Source organism: Coregonus clupeaformis, unplaced genomic scaffold (assembly GCF_020615455.1).
Source record: "Coregonus clupeaformis isolate EN_2021a unplaced genomic scaffold, ASM2061545v1 scaf3964, whole genome shotgun sequence".
Taxonomy (NCBI): Eukaryota; Metazoa; Chordata; class Actinopteri; order Salmoniformes; family Salmonidae; genus Coregonus; species Coregonus clupeaformis.
In genome coordinates this window covers 17,989-34,390 of record NW_025537418.1, presented here as the reverse complement: position 1 = coordinate 34,390, position 16,402 = coordinate 17,989, and the positions used below count along the sequence as shown (strand labels likewise).

At 44.5% G+C, this 16,402-nt stretch overlaps 1 protein-coding gene and 2 long non-coding RNA genes across 3 annotated transcripts; all 3 read right to left on the bottom strand.

Annotated features, from left to right (window-relative positions):
* Positions 1-9,512: 9,512 nt before the first annotated feature.
* Positions 9,513-11,001, bottom strand: LOC123490435. The gene is made up of 3 exons (XR_006660953.1): positions 10,897-11,001; positions 9,729-9,775; positions 9,513-9,590 (listed from the first exon to the last, which is right to left on the bottom strand). It is a non-coding gene; the product is annotated as an uncharacterized LOC123490435 (long non-coding RNA).
* Positions 11,002-11,039: 38 nt separating this feature from the next.
* On the bottom strand, positions 11,040-14,120 carry LOC123490434. The gene is made up of 3 exons (XR_006660952.1): positions 14,091-14,120; positions 11,428-11,601; positions 11,040-11,071 (listed from the first exon to the last, which is right to left on the bottom strand). It is a non-coding gene; the product is annotated as an uncharacterized LOC123490434 (long non-coding RNA).
* An 828-nt stretch (positions 14,121-14,948) lies between these two features.
* LOC123490433 (protein NLRC3-like) lies at positions 14,949-15,737 on the bottom strand (the record flags this gene model as incomplete). Its single annotated transcript, XM_045220472.1, has 1 exon — positions 14,949-15,737. A coding segment is annotated over exon 1 (714 nt), but the record flags the coding sequence as incomplete, so codon positions are not given.
* Positions 15,738-16,402: the final 665 nt, after the last annotated feature.

The following is a 16,402-nucleotide window of genomic DNA, read 5'->3' as shown; positions in this document are numbered from 1 at the left end:
GGGGTCCTTCAGTTACCCTAGTGGAGCCCTTTGACCCTCCTGCTAGATAGGGGTCCCAGCTATTTACCTAATTGGAGGACTAACTGACCTCCTGCTAGATAGGGGTCCATGCCTGAGTACTGGTGGAAGTTCTTTACCTCCTGCTAGATAGGGGTCCAGCTAGGTACCTAGTGGAGGACTAACTGACCACTCCTGCTAGATAGGGGTCCACGTGCAGTACCCTAACTGACCCTCCTGTAGATAGGGGTCCCGGCTAGGTGCCTGGTGGAGGACTAACTGACCCTCCTGCTAGATAGGGGTCCATACCTCGATTACCTGAGTGGAACTAACTGATCCTCCTGCTAGATTGGGGTTCCAGCTAGGTACCTAGTGGAGGACTAACTGACCCTCCTGCTAGATAGGGGTCCCAGCTGTACCTAGTGTGGAGGACTAATGACCCTCCTGCTAGATAGGGGTCCATACCTAGGTACCTAGTGGAAGACTAACTGATCCTCCTGCTAGATAGGGGTCCAGCTAGGTACCTAGTGGAGGACTAACTTGGACCCTCCAGCTAGATAGGTCCATACCTAGGTACCTAGTGGAGGACTAACTGACCCTCCTACTAGATAGGGGTCCAGCTAGGGTACCTAGTGGAGGACTAACTGATCCTCCTGCTAGATAGGGGTCCAGCTAGGTACCTAGTGGAGGACTAACGACCCTCCTGCTAGATAGGGGTCCAGCTAGGTACCTAGTGGAGGACTAACTGACCCTCCTGCTAGATAGGGGTCCATACCTGTGCCTAGTGGAGGACCCAACTGATCCTCCTGCTAGATAGGGTCCATACCTAGGTACCTAGTGGAGGACTACAGCACGATCCTCCTGCTAGATGGGGTCCCAGCCCCTAGGTCCCTAGTGGAGGGACTAACTTCAGACCCTCCTGCTGGGGATAGGGGTCCAGCTAGGTACCTAGTGGAGGACTAACTGGACCCTCCTGCTAGATAGGGGTCCAGCTAGGTACCTAGTGGAGGGACTAACGACCCTCCCTACTAGATAGGGGGTCCAGCTAGGTACCTAGTGGAGGACTAACTGACCCTCCTACTAGATAGGGGTCCAGCGTACCTAGTGGAGGACTAACTGACCCTCCTGCTGGGGATAGGGGTCCAAGTACCTAGGTACCTAGTGGAGGACTAACTGGCCCTCATAACTGGAGAATAGGGTCCAGCTAGGTACCTAGTGGAGGACTAACTGACCCTCCTGCGTTAGATAGGGGGTCCCAGCTAGGTACACTAGTGGAGGTGCCCAACCTCCTCAACTCTAGATAGGGGTCCAGCTAGGTACCTAGTGGAGGACTAACTGACCCTCCTGCTAGAATAGGGGTCTCCATACCTAGGTACCCTTGGGTGGAGACTAATCAGACCTCTCTCCTGCTAGATAGGGGTCCAGCCCCAGGTACCTAGTGGAGGACTAACTGACCCTCCTGCTAGATAGGGGGTCCAGCTAGGTACCCTAGTGGAGGACCTAACTGACCCTCCTGCTAGAAGATCCACACCTCCAGGAGGCTGCAGAAGGAGAGAGGCTGTGTGGCTGGAGTTTATTGCTATTATGTAAGTGCATGTTTGATTGACATTTTCTGTACATTTTTGGGAGCCTGATTTAAAGCAACAGACAACAAGCATCATGTTGAACCACCCTGCCTGTCTATTCTCCAGCTGGTCTCCCCACACACCCAGGGGTTGGCTACAACTTTAGGATCTGGAAGCTGTGACCAAAGACAGGGTTCCAGCTCCCCAAGAAGGTTGATCATCCTGGAACATGACTCAGTTCCTTTTCTCAACACCATGTCGATGATGTCACGTGCCTTCTCTGCCCTCTCAGCTATCACCTTTACTGACTCCATTTCCTCCTGGTTGATGACTGTGTGTTGCAGGAGTCCGTCCAGCAGACCTTCCCTGGGACAGGTCCTGACACTCGTCTCACAAACTCTTTCCGTTACAGAACCCAGCGCGTTGCTGCGCTGTAGAACCAGTCAGACTGCTCTCAGCCGGACGCCCTGCTCCCCAACACAGCACCTGAGAGAGGCAGGTTACAAAATAACTACATTTGTTCATTCACATTTCAGACATTTAGAAACAGACTTCTTTCAGAGTGACCTACAGTAAAAGTCTTCCATTGTATTATTAATCTTTGCATTAAGAACACATTCTGTAACAATAACAACCTGAATCAATGAACACATCACACCACTACCGTTTCATTCATATTTAGGGTCGGTTTTCACAGACGTAGAAAAACAGGCTGGGGCATTCAGAACCAGGCTAATCTACACTCACGTCCTGGAGGAGATGTCTATTCAGAACCAGGCTAATCTACATCAAGTCCTGGAGGATGCTCATTGGGGCATTCAGAACCAGGCTAATCTACATCCACGTCCTGGAGGAGATGGCATTGGGGCATTCAGAACCAGGCTAATCTACATCACGTCCTGGAGGAGATGTCATTCAGTTCAACCGGCTAATGTCATGTCCAAGTCCTGGAGGAGATGTCATTGGGGCATTCAGAACCAGGCTAATCTACATCAGAGTCCTGGAGGAGATGTCATTGGGGCGTATTCAGAACCAGGCCAATCTACATCACGTCCCTGGAGGAGATGGCATTGGGGCATCTCAGGACCAGGCTAATCTACATCACGTCCTGGAGGAGATGTCATTTTCAGAACCAGGCTAATCTACATCAAGTCCTGGAGGAGAGATGTCAGTGGGGGCATTCAGAACCAGGCTAATCTACATCAAGTCCTGGGAGGAGATCTCATTCAGAACCAGGCTTAATCTACATCAAGTCCTGGAGGAGATGGCATGGGCAAAAGTTCAGAACCAGGCTAATCTACATCAAGTCCCCTGGAGGAGATGTCATTGGGGCATTCAGAACCGGCTAATCTACATCACGTCCTGGAGGAGATGGCATTGGGGCATTCAGAACCAGGCTAATCTACATCCGTCCTGGAGGAGATGTCATTCAGAACCAGGCTAATGTACATCAAGTCCTGGAGGAGATGTCATTGGGGCATTCAGAACCAGGCTAATCTACATCAAGTCCTGGAGGAATGTCATTGGGGCATTCAGAACCAGGCTAATCTACATCACGTCCTGGAGGAGAGATGGCATTGGGGCATTCAGAACCAGGCTAATCTACATCACGTCCTGGGGGAGATGTCATTTCAGAACTCAGAGCTAATCTACATCAAGTCCTGGAGGAGATGTCATTGGGCGCATTCAGAACCAGGCTAATCTACATCAAGTCCCTGGAGGAGATGTCATTCAGAACCAGGCTAATCTACATCAAGTCCTGGAGGAGATGTCATTCAGAACCAGGCTAATCTACATCAAGTCCTGGAGGAGATGTGTCATTCAGAACCAGGCTAATCTACATCAAGTCCTGGAGGAGATGTCATTGATCTTGAAGAGCAGCCTTTTATAATCAGGACTAGTCCAACAGTAAACCATCGTCGACTGGCCCTCAAGCCATTGGTTTGTACAGAAAATTGCATTTTGGAAGGTATTCAGACGCCTTAACTTTTTCCACATTTTGTTACGTTACAGCCTTATTATAAATGGATTAACTACATGTTTTTCCTCATCAATCTACACAATACTTACATAATGACAAAGCGAAAACAGGTTTTTGTAAATGTTTACAAATGTATAAAAAATAAAAGACAGAAATACCTTATTTACATAAGTATTCAGACCCTTTGCTATGAGACTCGAAATTGAGCTCAGGTCACTCCTGTTTCGCGTTGATCATCCTTGAGATGTTTCTACAACTTGATTGGAGTCCACCTGTGGTAAATTCAATTGATTGGACATGATTTGGGTGAGCACACACCTGTCTATATACAGTGTGACAGTGGTCATGTCAGAGCAAAACCCAAGCAATGGTCGAAGGATTATTGTCAAGGCCCAGATCTGGGGAAGGGTACGGAAAAAGTTATGCAGCATTGAAGGTCCCCAAGAACACAGTGGCCTCCCGTATCATTGTCTTCAAATGGAAGAAGTTCGGAACCACCAAGACTCTTCCTAGAGCTGGGCCGCCCGGTTCACAAAACTGAGCAAGCGGGGCGGGGCCTTGGTCAGGGAGGTGACTAAGAACCCGATGGTCACTCTGACAGAGCTCCACAGTTCCTCTCTGTGGAGATGGGGAGAAACCTTCCAGAAGGACAACCATCTCTGCAGGAACTCCGACCAATCAGGCCTTTATGGTAGAGTGGCCAGACGGAAGCTACTCCTCAGTAAAAGGCACATGACAGCCAGCTTGAGTTTGCCAAAAGGCACCTAAAGGACTCTCAGACCATGAGAAACAAGATTATCTGGTCTGATAAAACTAAGATTGAACTCTTTGGCCTGAATGCCAAGCGTCACATCTGGAAGAACCCTATGGCACCATCCCTACGGTGAAGCATGGTGGTGGCAGCACTCATACTGTGGGGATGTTTTTAGCAGCAGGGACTAGGAGACTAGTCCGGATTGAGGGAGAGATGAACGGAGAAGAGTACAGAGAGATCCTTAATGAAAACCTACTCTCCCAGAGCGCTCAGGACCTCAGTTACTGGGGCCAAGGTTCACCTTCCAACAGGACAAGACCCTAAGCACACAGCCAAGACAACGCAGAGTGGCTTCGGACAAGTCTCTGAATGTCCTTGAGTGGCCCAGCCAGAGCCGGACTTGAACCCGATCGAACATCTCTGGAGAGACCTGAAAATAGCTGTGCGAGCCACGCCTTCCCCATCCCAACCTGGACAGAGCTTCTGCAGAGAAGAATGGGAGAAACTCCCCAAATACAGGTGTGCCAAGCTTGGCTGTCATACCCAAGAAGACTCCAAGGCTGTAATCGCTACCAAAGGTGCTTCAACAAAGTTCTGAGTAAAGGGTCTGAATACTTATAATGTAATATTTCAGGGGTTTTTTTTATATATACATTTGCAACAAATGTCTACCAAAAACCTGTTTTGCTTTGTCATTATGGGGTATTTTGGTGCAGATTGATGAGGGAAAAACGATTTAATCCATTTTATAATAAGGCTGTAACGTAACAAAATGTGGAAAAAGTCAAGGGTCTAGAATACTTTCTGAATGCACTGTAACTCATGTTTTACTTACTTGTTGAATGGGTGGCAGTGATGTATTCATCTGAAATATAAACAAAATGAGGTTATATCACTCTAAATAGCATCTCTTACAAAAGTACAAAGTTATGATTGACATATGCTCTACCTTGTGAAATACCACTTCTTTCCATGCAATCCTCTATCATCATCACGAATAACTCCATCTCAATGTCAACCCCTGTCATTTTCAAAAACCGCCTTGAAAAAGCTTGGTGTGGAGTCTCTATGTATGAGATGAATCTTCTGGAGAGAAGCGAGAGAGAGATTTTGCAATGTAAAACATATGTTTCATGCCAATAAAGCCATTTGAATTGAGAGCCATCGAGGTCGAGAAAGAGCAATGGATAGAAATGTGAGCTTAAAATGTCAGATTCATGTTCTTAGTCTATTAAAACTGTACCAGTGGATTGGATGTAGGTAGAACAGGAATGTTCAGTCTGAAGAAACTATTCAGTTTGAAGGCCTGCTCTGGTCTTGGTGATGAGAACCCTTGAAGACCCTTCCAGAGACTTTTCCTGTTGTTCCACAGCCTGCGGCTAAACGAGGCATGGAATACACAGCCAGTCAATGTATAGTCTTATTCAAACATTATTCAGAAAACTAGCAACAAACTATTATCTTCATGTTAATGAGTGTCAACATAAACCGAATGACCTCACTGCTTAGTTAAGGTCACACTCTAAAATAATGGTACCTCACCTGTATTTGGCTGGGGTTACTGGGGAACAGGTATAGGCGTGGAATTAGTTTTTCCTTTTTCACTGTCATATAGAGCATCAGCTCACAGTGGACATCTATGTTCCGCCAAAAGATATAGCTCAGTATAACAGCGATAGCTGAGAACTTGGGATGGAGAATCTTAGCATGGAATCTGGTGACCTCATGCACTTCCCTCAACAGACCTCCATTGTTCCTTACATGAAGAATCTTCATCTCATTCCTCAGGGAAGGTTGGTCCCTGAACAACACAATAAAAGGGAGAGACAGAAAGCCAAATATTGTATTATTCATCTAACTAAAACACAAAGAAATTTGCGGTATCAGATCACAGTAAACTCAAACTCCCAGAATATTCAATTCATTCTCCATTCCAGGAAGTGAAACTCAGTTACATGGAAATGTCTTCCTGAATACTATGTCTATATGGTTTTACCTAAACAGACAAAGTGTGGCAGATGAACTTCCTCCAGTTCACCCTAACTCCATAGTGATGTCCAGCAATGGACCACCTTGTCCGTACTAGCATGTCTTTCAGAGAGTTGACTGTAGGATACCAGTTCCTGAAGTGATACTTCAGAATGACATCTCTCACACCTAGCGGGCCCAGACACTGGTGCACTCATAACGCCCTTTGGGTGTCCTGTGCCTGAGGGCAACAACAAGATATGGTAGAGAGGGTCGATCGTCAAATGGAGAGGTTGGATTAGAAGCCTATTCCCAAAGGTAATGGGGGAAATACACTAGCAAGTGGAATAAAATGTTGGAAAGTAGTTATTTTACCTGAACATTGTCACTCCCTGGACAGTGGAAGTCAAGGGTTCAATCTGAAGCCAGTGTGCTGGAGTCCTGAACAAGGACAAGCATGTCGTTATACGATATGAGGGCCAGTTTCCTAGACACAGATTGAGTCTAGTGCTGGACTTAAAGCATGATCAATGGAAGTTTCAATAGAAAGTTCTTTAAGGTACAGGACTAGACTTAATCTCTGACTCGGGAAACTGGCCCATTAATCCAAAGTAACTAATCTAATGTATTTATTCAATGTTACATGGAATGCTGGTATGACAACAGCTAAACTCCTGCATGCCTACAAGCAGAACACAGGACTGTCTATATCCCAGTATGAATGGTTGGTCAGTACACACCTGGCTTTCAGACTGTGTTTATATTACTAAAGCAGAACACAGGACTGTCTATATCCCAGTATGAATGGTTGGTCAGTACACACCTGGCTTTCAGACTGTGTTTATATTACTAAAGCAGAACACAGGACTGTCTATATCCCAGTATGAATGGTAGGGCAGGCCACACCTGGCTTCTCAGACTGTGTTTATATTACTAAAGCAGAACACAGGACTGTCTATATCCCAGTATGAATGGTTGGTCAGTACACACCTGGCTTTCAGACTGTGTTTATATTACTAAAGCAGAACACAGGACTGTCTATATCCCAGTATGAATGGTTGGTCAGTACACACCTGGCTTTCAGACTGTGTTTATATTACTAAAGCAGAACACAGGACTGTCCTATATCCCAAGTATGAATGGTTGGTCAGTACACACCTGGCTTTCAGACTGTGTTTCATATTACTAAAGCAGAACACAGGACTGTCTATATCCCAGTATGAATGGTTGGTCAGTACACACCTGGCTTTCAGACTGTGCCTGACTCCTGAAGGTATGTAAAAGTGCAGAATTGACATTATGACTTACCTCAACATGTTCACAAGTCTTACAGCTCTGAGGAATCCCCTGAAGTCAAAAGTAGTTGTTATTTAAAACGGACAATCTCATGTAATAATGAATTAATAAATATTAAACAGACTTGTAATAAAAATGAATGTAAGTGAGCAACAGTCTCAGAATGTACACTCATTATCATACCATAATCTGACATTAGTGTTATATTATTGAATGTTTGTGGAAGCAGGAAACAACATGGTTCTGGTCCATGTTTTGGATATGTTGGGTCCTGATTTCTGGTAGATCCCAGGATGAGAGCTAAAGGTAGAGTCAGCTAAATGATGTTGTACGAGCAGCACCGCAGATATTGTGATGAGCAAGATGCCTGACTTCTCTCTCACACAGTATCTGCCCATGTGCACGGGTTCTCTTAACTCTTACAGCGTGGTAGCCACGGGACCAAAACAGAGAAGTTTAGCATCGTGCTCCAACGCCCTTAGTTGTTGTAGAAGTTTACCCACTATGATGTTTACTTTGTGCATCTACATCATATTGCTGACTCTACCATTTAAGTTTGTTTTGACCAAATAGATCATGATTAGGCCTCTTGTAGCTCAGTTGGGAGAGCATGGCGCTTGCAATGCCAGGGGTTGTGGGTTCGATTCCCACGGGGGCCAGTATGAAAAAATGTATGCACTCACTAACTGTAAGTCGCTCTCTGGATAAGAGCGTCTGCTAAATGACTAAAATGTAAAAAAAAAATGATTGTGTTCCTTGTCTGGGATTCAAGAACGCTTTAATGTATTTTTGATTTTAAAACAATTATCAGTTAACACTCACATATCTGGTCTCTGGTGTTTTCTCAGGTCCAGGCTTGATAACTACTCTCCACCATGGTCTCTGCGCTGTTGGGAAAGCAGATGGATAGACTGTGATTAAACTAAATACAACTTTATAAAGGTTTTATAAAGCATACATACAGTCTTCATAAGCAATACAAAGGGTGTATAAAGGGTGACAGAACCACTCCCTATGTAGGGTGCATTGCCAAATGTGACATAACACTATGTCAACTTCCATGAAGTCAATACTGATGGTGACATTACAGGTGACATTGCTTATCTTGATGAAAGCCCTAGAGACGTGAAGTCACCAGTATCATTTTTAACAGGTTCTGATGCCCTCTGTGGTTAGAGTGAAACTGACACTACAGTGAGACATAGGAGAGGAAACATCTGTACATCCAGCAGAACACATTAAAAACACACCACTACTAATCTAACTGTCTGTAGGTCCAACAGAACACACTAAAACACACCACCACTACTAATCTAACTGTCTGTAGGTCCAACAGAACACATTAAAACACACCACTACTAATAATCTAACTGTCTGTAGGTCCAACAGAACACATTAAAAACACCAATACTAATCTAATTGTAGGAATTATTCCAGAGGAAAACACATGATGAAACATTGCTATGACTCACCTTTGAATGTGTTGGTCATCTATCTGACACAGGGTCACTGAGGAGGAGGAATAAACCTAAACTTAAACCCAGGATAGAGGGGTTCAGTGAATGTGGTGTGTTCTGTGTAATGGTGTGTCAGTGTACCAGAGGAGGACACACTATAGAAGGACAAAGTACCAGCTGGCCAGTCCAGATACACTCAACTCTGTTAGAAACAGGACCAGGGATGGATCTGATGACTCCAGCATGGTAAAAGTTATAACCTCTGTCAGAGCAGACTAAACACCAGGACTTCCTGTTGTATCCAATACAACTGTCTTCCTCCTCCCCTTCCTCTTCATTCCTTTGTACGCCACTCCAATGTGAGCCTGTCACATCCCTCTCCACTTCCCAGTAATAACGAGATCCAGATAAGCCTTCTCTGCAGAGAACTTGGGGATGACGGTCAAATCTGTCTGGATGGTCTTCCTATAATGCTGCTTCTCCTCCACCGGGGAATGTCACCTTCCTGTTCCCCTCAGACAGTATCAGGTGTGGGTTTGCTGTATTTGGGTCCAGGGTGAGATGACAGGCATCTGTAGACAAAAGGAGAGTTTAATCAAACCACATCTTCATATAAAATGTTGTTTTGTAGGTACAGAACAAGTATTGATTAGTTACTATGTTACTGTAGATTTCTGAATATGTAGTTAATTAGGATTGAAGAGACTTACATTTCCTCAGCCCTGATTTCAGCCTGAACTCTCCACCATGATCCACACTGTAGGATAAACAGGTTATTGACTGACAAAGACCTAATAAAGCAGTCAACATTTAAACCATATTGTTGTGTTCTGGTGCACTATCCAAGTTCATTACTAGAGAAATACAGGTATTCTATCCTACATACTGCATACAGAACAGAGTACAATTCATTACTAGAGAAATACAGGTATTCTACCCTACCTACTGCATACACAGAACAGAGTACAATTCATTACTAGAGAAATACAGTGTATTCTATCCAACCTACTGCATACAGAACAGAGTACAATTCATTACTAGAGACATACAGGTATTCTACCCTACCTACTGCATACAGAACAGAGTACAATTCATTACTAGAGACATACAGGTATTCTATCCTACCTACCGCATACAGAACAGAGTACAATTCATTACTAGAGACATACAGGTATTCTATCCTACCTACTGCATACAGAACAGAGTACAATTCATTACTAGATACATACAGGTATTCTATCCTACCTAATGCATACAGAACAGAGTACAATTCATTACTAGAGACATACAGGTATTCTAACCTACCTACTGCATACAGAACAGAGTACAATTCATTACTAGAGACATACAGGTATTCTAACCTACCTACTGCATACAGAACAGAGTACAATTCATTACTAGAGACATACAGGTATTCTCACCCTACCTACTGCATACAGAACAGAGTACAATTCATTACTAGAGACATACAGGTATTCTATCCTACCTACTGCATACAGAACAGAGTACAATTCATTACTAGAGACATACAGGTATTCTATCCACCATACTGCATACAGAACAGAGTACAATTCATTACTAGATACATACAGGTATTCTACCCTACCTACTGCATACAGAACAGAGTACAATTCATTACTAGAGAAATACAGGTATTCTATCCTACCTACTGCATACAGAACAGAGTACAATTCCAACAGGAAATCAGAGATGCAGAAGAAGAGTATTCATGTGGTGATGATGTGCTGTGTTGGAGTGCTAAGCCTGCTGGGTAAACGTCCCCTGTATTCTACCATCATGTCCTCATGTTACTGAACCTACTACACTTACATAGACACAACCACTGCTCACACTATTAGGACATCTATTCTGACTCACATCAGCTTCATCAGTTTATCTGTGGGATCCACCAGAGCAGCTGAAAGCAGTCCCCCTGCAGAGTCTCCTGGGTGATTGTAGCTCAGGTCCAGCTCTTTCAGGTGGGAGGGGGTTTGACCTCAGAGCTGAAGACAGAGCAGCACAGCCCTCCTCTGTGACCAGACAGCCAGACAGCCTACAGAGAGACACAACAGCTGTCTAGGTTGGTGGACTGGTGTCAATCATCTTGTAGGACACCCATATATTTGTCCATGACACAAACATTGTGATGAAACATCAGATGTTCAGAGTATTTGTTTTACTAAGCTCAGTACCTGACCTGACTGAAACAGCTGTACATACCCCAGTGTGTGTAGTTTACAGTCTGGATCCTCCAGTCCAGCAGAGGGCAGTGTAACTCAGCTCCAGTACCGACCTGACTGAAACAGCTGTACTTACCCCAGTGTGTAGTTTACAGTCTGGATCCTCCAGTCCAGCAGAGGGCAGTGTAACTCAGCTCAGTACCGACCTGACTGGAACAGCTGTACTTACCCCAGTGTGTGTAGTTTACAGTTTGGATCCTCCAGTCCAGCAGACAGCAGTGTAACTCCTGAGTCCTGCAGGTCATTGTCTCTCAGCTCCAGTTGTTTCAGTTGTGAGTTGGGTGAACTCAGGACTGAGGCCAGATCTGAACAGCAACCCTCTGTCAGACCACACTGACCTAGACTAGAGGGCAGAAGAGCACATGATTAACAAATGTTTAAAACATCCACATAATAACTCATACTGAAGAAAGTTAACTCACACTAGTGTCTGTATGTTGCAGAGTGGACTGGTTAGTCCAACACAGAGCAGCTCCACTCCTCTGTCTCCCAGGTCATTGTAGCTGAGGTCCAGTTCTCTCAGGGGGGAGTTTGGTGTCTGCAGAGCTGAGGCCAGAGTCTCACAGGATTCATATGTGAGTTTACAGCCAGACAGTCTGGAGAGAGGAGATATGTTGATACACTGTTAAATATGCAAAGCTTTAAGAATAATGAGATGCATTAATACAATAACAGAAGGACACATGATTAACCAATGTTAAAAACATACTAACTCACTCAAGATATTTACCTTAGTTTTATATATGTTATGTATGTTTCTGGATATGTCCCAAAAATGTTAAAATAATGTTAAAAACATACACATACTAACTATACTGAACAGAAATATAAACCCAACATGTAAAGTGTTGGTCCCACGTTTCATGAGCTGAAATAAAAGATCCCAGATATGTTCCATACGCACATAAGTTAATTTTTCTCAAATGTTGTGCATAAATTTGTTTAGATCCCTGTTAGTGAGCATTTATCCTTTGTTAAGATAATCCATCCACCTGACAGGTGTGGTATATCAAGAAGCTGATTAAACAGCATGATCATTACACAGGTGCACCTTGTGCTGGGGACAATAAAAGGCCACTCTGAAATGTGCAGTTTTGTCACACAACACAAATGCCACAGCTGTGTCAAGTTTTGAGGGAGCGTGCAATTGGCATGATGACTGCAGGAATGTCCACCAGAGCTGTTGCTAGAGAATTGTATGTTAGGCATTTCTCTTCCATAAACCGCCTCCAACATCGTTTTAGAGAATTTGGCAGTACATCCTACCGGCCTCACAATCACAGACCACATGTAACCACGCCAGCCCAGGACCTCCACATCCGGCTTCTTCACCTGCAGGATGGTCTGAGACAAGCCACCAGGACAGCTGATTTAACTGTGGGTTTTCACAACCGAAAAAGTTCTGCACAAATAGTCAGAAACCATCTCAGGGAAGCTCATCTGCGTGCTCGTCATCCTCACCAGGGTCTTGACCTGACTGCAGTTTGGCGTCAGAACCGCCTTCAGTGGGCAAATGCTCACCTTCGATGGCCACTGGCACACTGGAGAAGTGTGCTCTTCACGGATGAATCCCCGGGTTTCAACTGTACCGGGAAGATGGCAGGAAAGCATGTATGGCGTCGTGATGGCATTGTGTGGGCGAACGGTTTGCTGATGTCAACGTTGTGAACAGAGTGCCCCATGGTGGCGGTGGGGTTATGGTATGGGCCAGCATAAGCTACGGACAATGAACACGATCGCATTTTATCGATGGCAATTTGAATGCACAGAGATACCGTGACGATCCTGAGGGCCCATTGCGTGCCATTCATCTGCCGCCATCACCTCATGTTTCAGCATGATAATGCACGGCCCCATGTCACAAGGATCTGTATACATTTCCTGGAAGCTGAAAATGTCCCAGTTCTTCCAAGGACTGCATACTCACCAGACATGCATGTTTGGGATGCTCTGGATCGACGTGTACGACAGCCGTCTTCCAGTTCCCGGCAGTTTCCAGCAACCCGCACAGCCATTGAAGAGGAGTGGGACAACATTCCACAAGCCACAATCAACAGCCTGATCAACTCTATGTGAAGGAGACGTGTCGCGCTGCATGAGGCAAATGGTGGTCACACCAGATACGGGACTGGTTTTCTGATACACCCCATACTTTTTTTTAAGGTATCTGTGACCAACAGATGCATATCTGAATTCCCATTTATGTGAAATCCATAGATTAGGGCCTAATGAATTTATTTCAATTGACTGATTTCCTCATATGAACTGTAACTCAGTAAACCCTTTCAAATTGTTGCATGTTGCGTTTATATTCTTGTTCAGTATATAGTACATACATAATATATAAACACTCACAGTGGATAATGAAGATAGTTAACTCACACTAGTGTCTGTATGTTGCAGAGTGGACTGGTTAGTCCAACACAGAGCAGCTCCACTCCTCTGTCTCCCAGGTCATTGTAGCTGAGGTCCAGTTCTCCAGGGGGAGTTTGGTGTCTGCAGAGCTGAAGCCAGAGTCTCACAGGATTCATATGTGAGTTTACAGCCAGACAGTCTGGAGAGAGGAGATATGTTGATACACTGTTAAATATGCAAAGCTTTAAGAATAATGAGATGCATTAAGACAATAACAGAAGGACACATGATTAACCAATGTTAAAAACATACTAACTCACTCAAGATATTTAACCTTAGTTTGATATATTTATCACATTTTTATGTATGTTTCTGCATATTTACCAAGACGTTCAAATAATGTTAAAAACATACACATACTAACTACATACATAATATATAAACACTCACAGTGGATACTGAAGATATTTAACTCACACTAGTGTCTGTATGTTGCAGAGTGGACTGCTTAGTCCAACACAGAGCAGCTTCACTCCTCTGTCTCCCAGGTCATTGTAGCTGAGGTCCAGTTCTCTCAGGGGGAGTTTGGTGTCTGCAGAGCTGAAGCCAGAGTCTCACAGGATTCATATGTGAGGTCACAGTGATCCAGTCTGGAGAGAGGAGATCATCTGTTAGATATACAAATCCTTCAGAATAATGATAATGTATACATCAACTCAATAACAGAACTTACAGTGCTCTCTTGCAGGTTTTCACTACCGGCAGCAACCTCTGATAACCTTCCTCTGATGTGGTGTATGTCTTCAGGTCAAACTCCTCCAGCACCTCCTCTGACATCAGTAACAGGTAGGCCAGGGCTGAACATTGGTCACGTTTTAGTCTTGTTTCTGAAAGAGTTCCTGATCGCAGGGAGGTTTGCATGTCTTCAACTAGAGAGTTGGCACCAAGTTCATTCAGACAGTGGTACAAGTTGATGATCCTTTCTGGTGAGGATTCCCTTTTGATCTTGTCTGAAATGTACCTGACTGTTCTCTCAACTGTTTCCTCATTGCTCTGTGTTGTACTTCCTGTCTGTGTCAGAAGGCCTCGTAACAGATTCTGATTGGACTCCAGTGAGAGACCCAGAAGGAAGCGGAGGAACAGGTCCAGGTGTCCATTCACACTCTTCAAGGCCTGGTCCACTGCTCTCCTGTGTAAGTCAAACAACTGGATTGAATCCTCCTCTTCATCCTCACTAGTGGTGGAAAAAACATTTTCCTTCTTGTCATCACCCTTCTCTTCATCATCATCATCCTTCTCTTCATAGTCATCATCATCATCATCATCATCCTTCTCCTCATCATCATCATCATCCTTCTCCTCATCTTCATCATAGTCATCATCTTCGTCATCATTCTTCTCCTCGTCATCATCATCACTGACTGAAAACGCTTCATAGTACTCTTCATCATCATCATCATCATCATCATCATCATCATCATCGTAGTCATCATAACCACTAGTGACTGCTTTGGGGGAAAAAACATTTTCCTTCTTGTCCAGCCATGATTCTAAAGCATGCACTGCTGCTAGAAACTCCTGAATGCTCAGATGCACAAAGCTGTAGACCTTCTCTTGGTTCAGCCCAGATTCTTCTTTAAAGATCTCTGTACACAATGCTGAGTACTCTGATGCCTCTGTGACATCAAGGCCACACTCTCTCAGGTCCTCCTCATAGAAGATCAGGTTGCCCTTCTGCAGCTGTTGGAAAGCCAGCTCTGCCAGTTTCAGGATCATCTCTTTGTCTGACTGAGACAGTTCCTTTGGGTTTGTCTCTGTGGCTTTGTTGTACTTCTTGTTCTTCACAATGATTTGGATGAGCGTGAAGTGTGTGAACATCTGGGTCAGAGTTTTGGGGACTTCATCCTTCTCTGCCTCTTTCAGCATCATCTCAAGGACAGTGGCTGATATCCAACAGAAGACTGGCATGTGGCACATGATGTGGAGGCTCCTTGATGTCTTCATGTGTTTGATGATTTCATTGGCCAGATTCTGATCTGTGATTTTCATCCTGAAGTACTCCTCCTTCTGTGGATCATTGAACCCTCGTACCTCTGTCACCTGGTCAACACACTCAGGAGGGATCTGATTGGCTGCTGCAGGCCGTGAGGTTATCCAGAGGAGAGCAGAGGGAAGCAGATTCCCCCTTGATGAGGTTTGTCAGCAGCACGTCCACTGAGGTTGGCTTCGTGACATCACAGCACCTCTCATTGTTTTTGAAGTCTAGAGGAAGTCGACACTCATCCAGACCATCAAAAATGAAAATAGTTTTGGTTTCACCATCTTCAATGTTGTCAATCTCTTTCAGCTCTGAGAAGTAGTGGGAAAGAAGTTGCATCAGACTGTATTGGTCCCTTTTCCGGTTCAGATCACGGAAAGGAAGAGGAAACATGAAATGAACGTCCTGATTTGCTTCTCCCCCTCTGCCCAGTCAAGGATGACCTTCTGCACAGAGACTGTTTTTCCAATGCCAGCGATTCCTTTTGTCAGCACAGTTCTGATAGGTTTGTCTTGTCCAGGTAAAGGCTTGAAGATGTCGTTGCATTTGATTGGTGTCTCTTGTGTGGTTTGTTTCTGGATGCCATCTCTATCTGTCTCACCTCATGTTCATAATTGACCCTCCACTTCCACCCTCTGTGATGTAGAGCTCTGTGTAGATGTCATTTAACAGACTTTGGTTTCCATGGTGTCCAATTCCTTCAGATATGTGTTGATACTTGTGTTTCAGTTTAGCCTTAATGTCTTGTTGG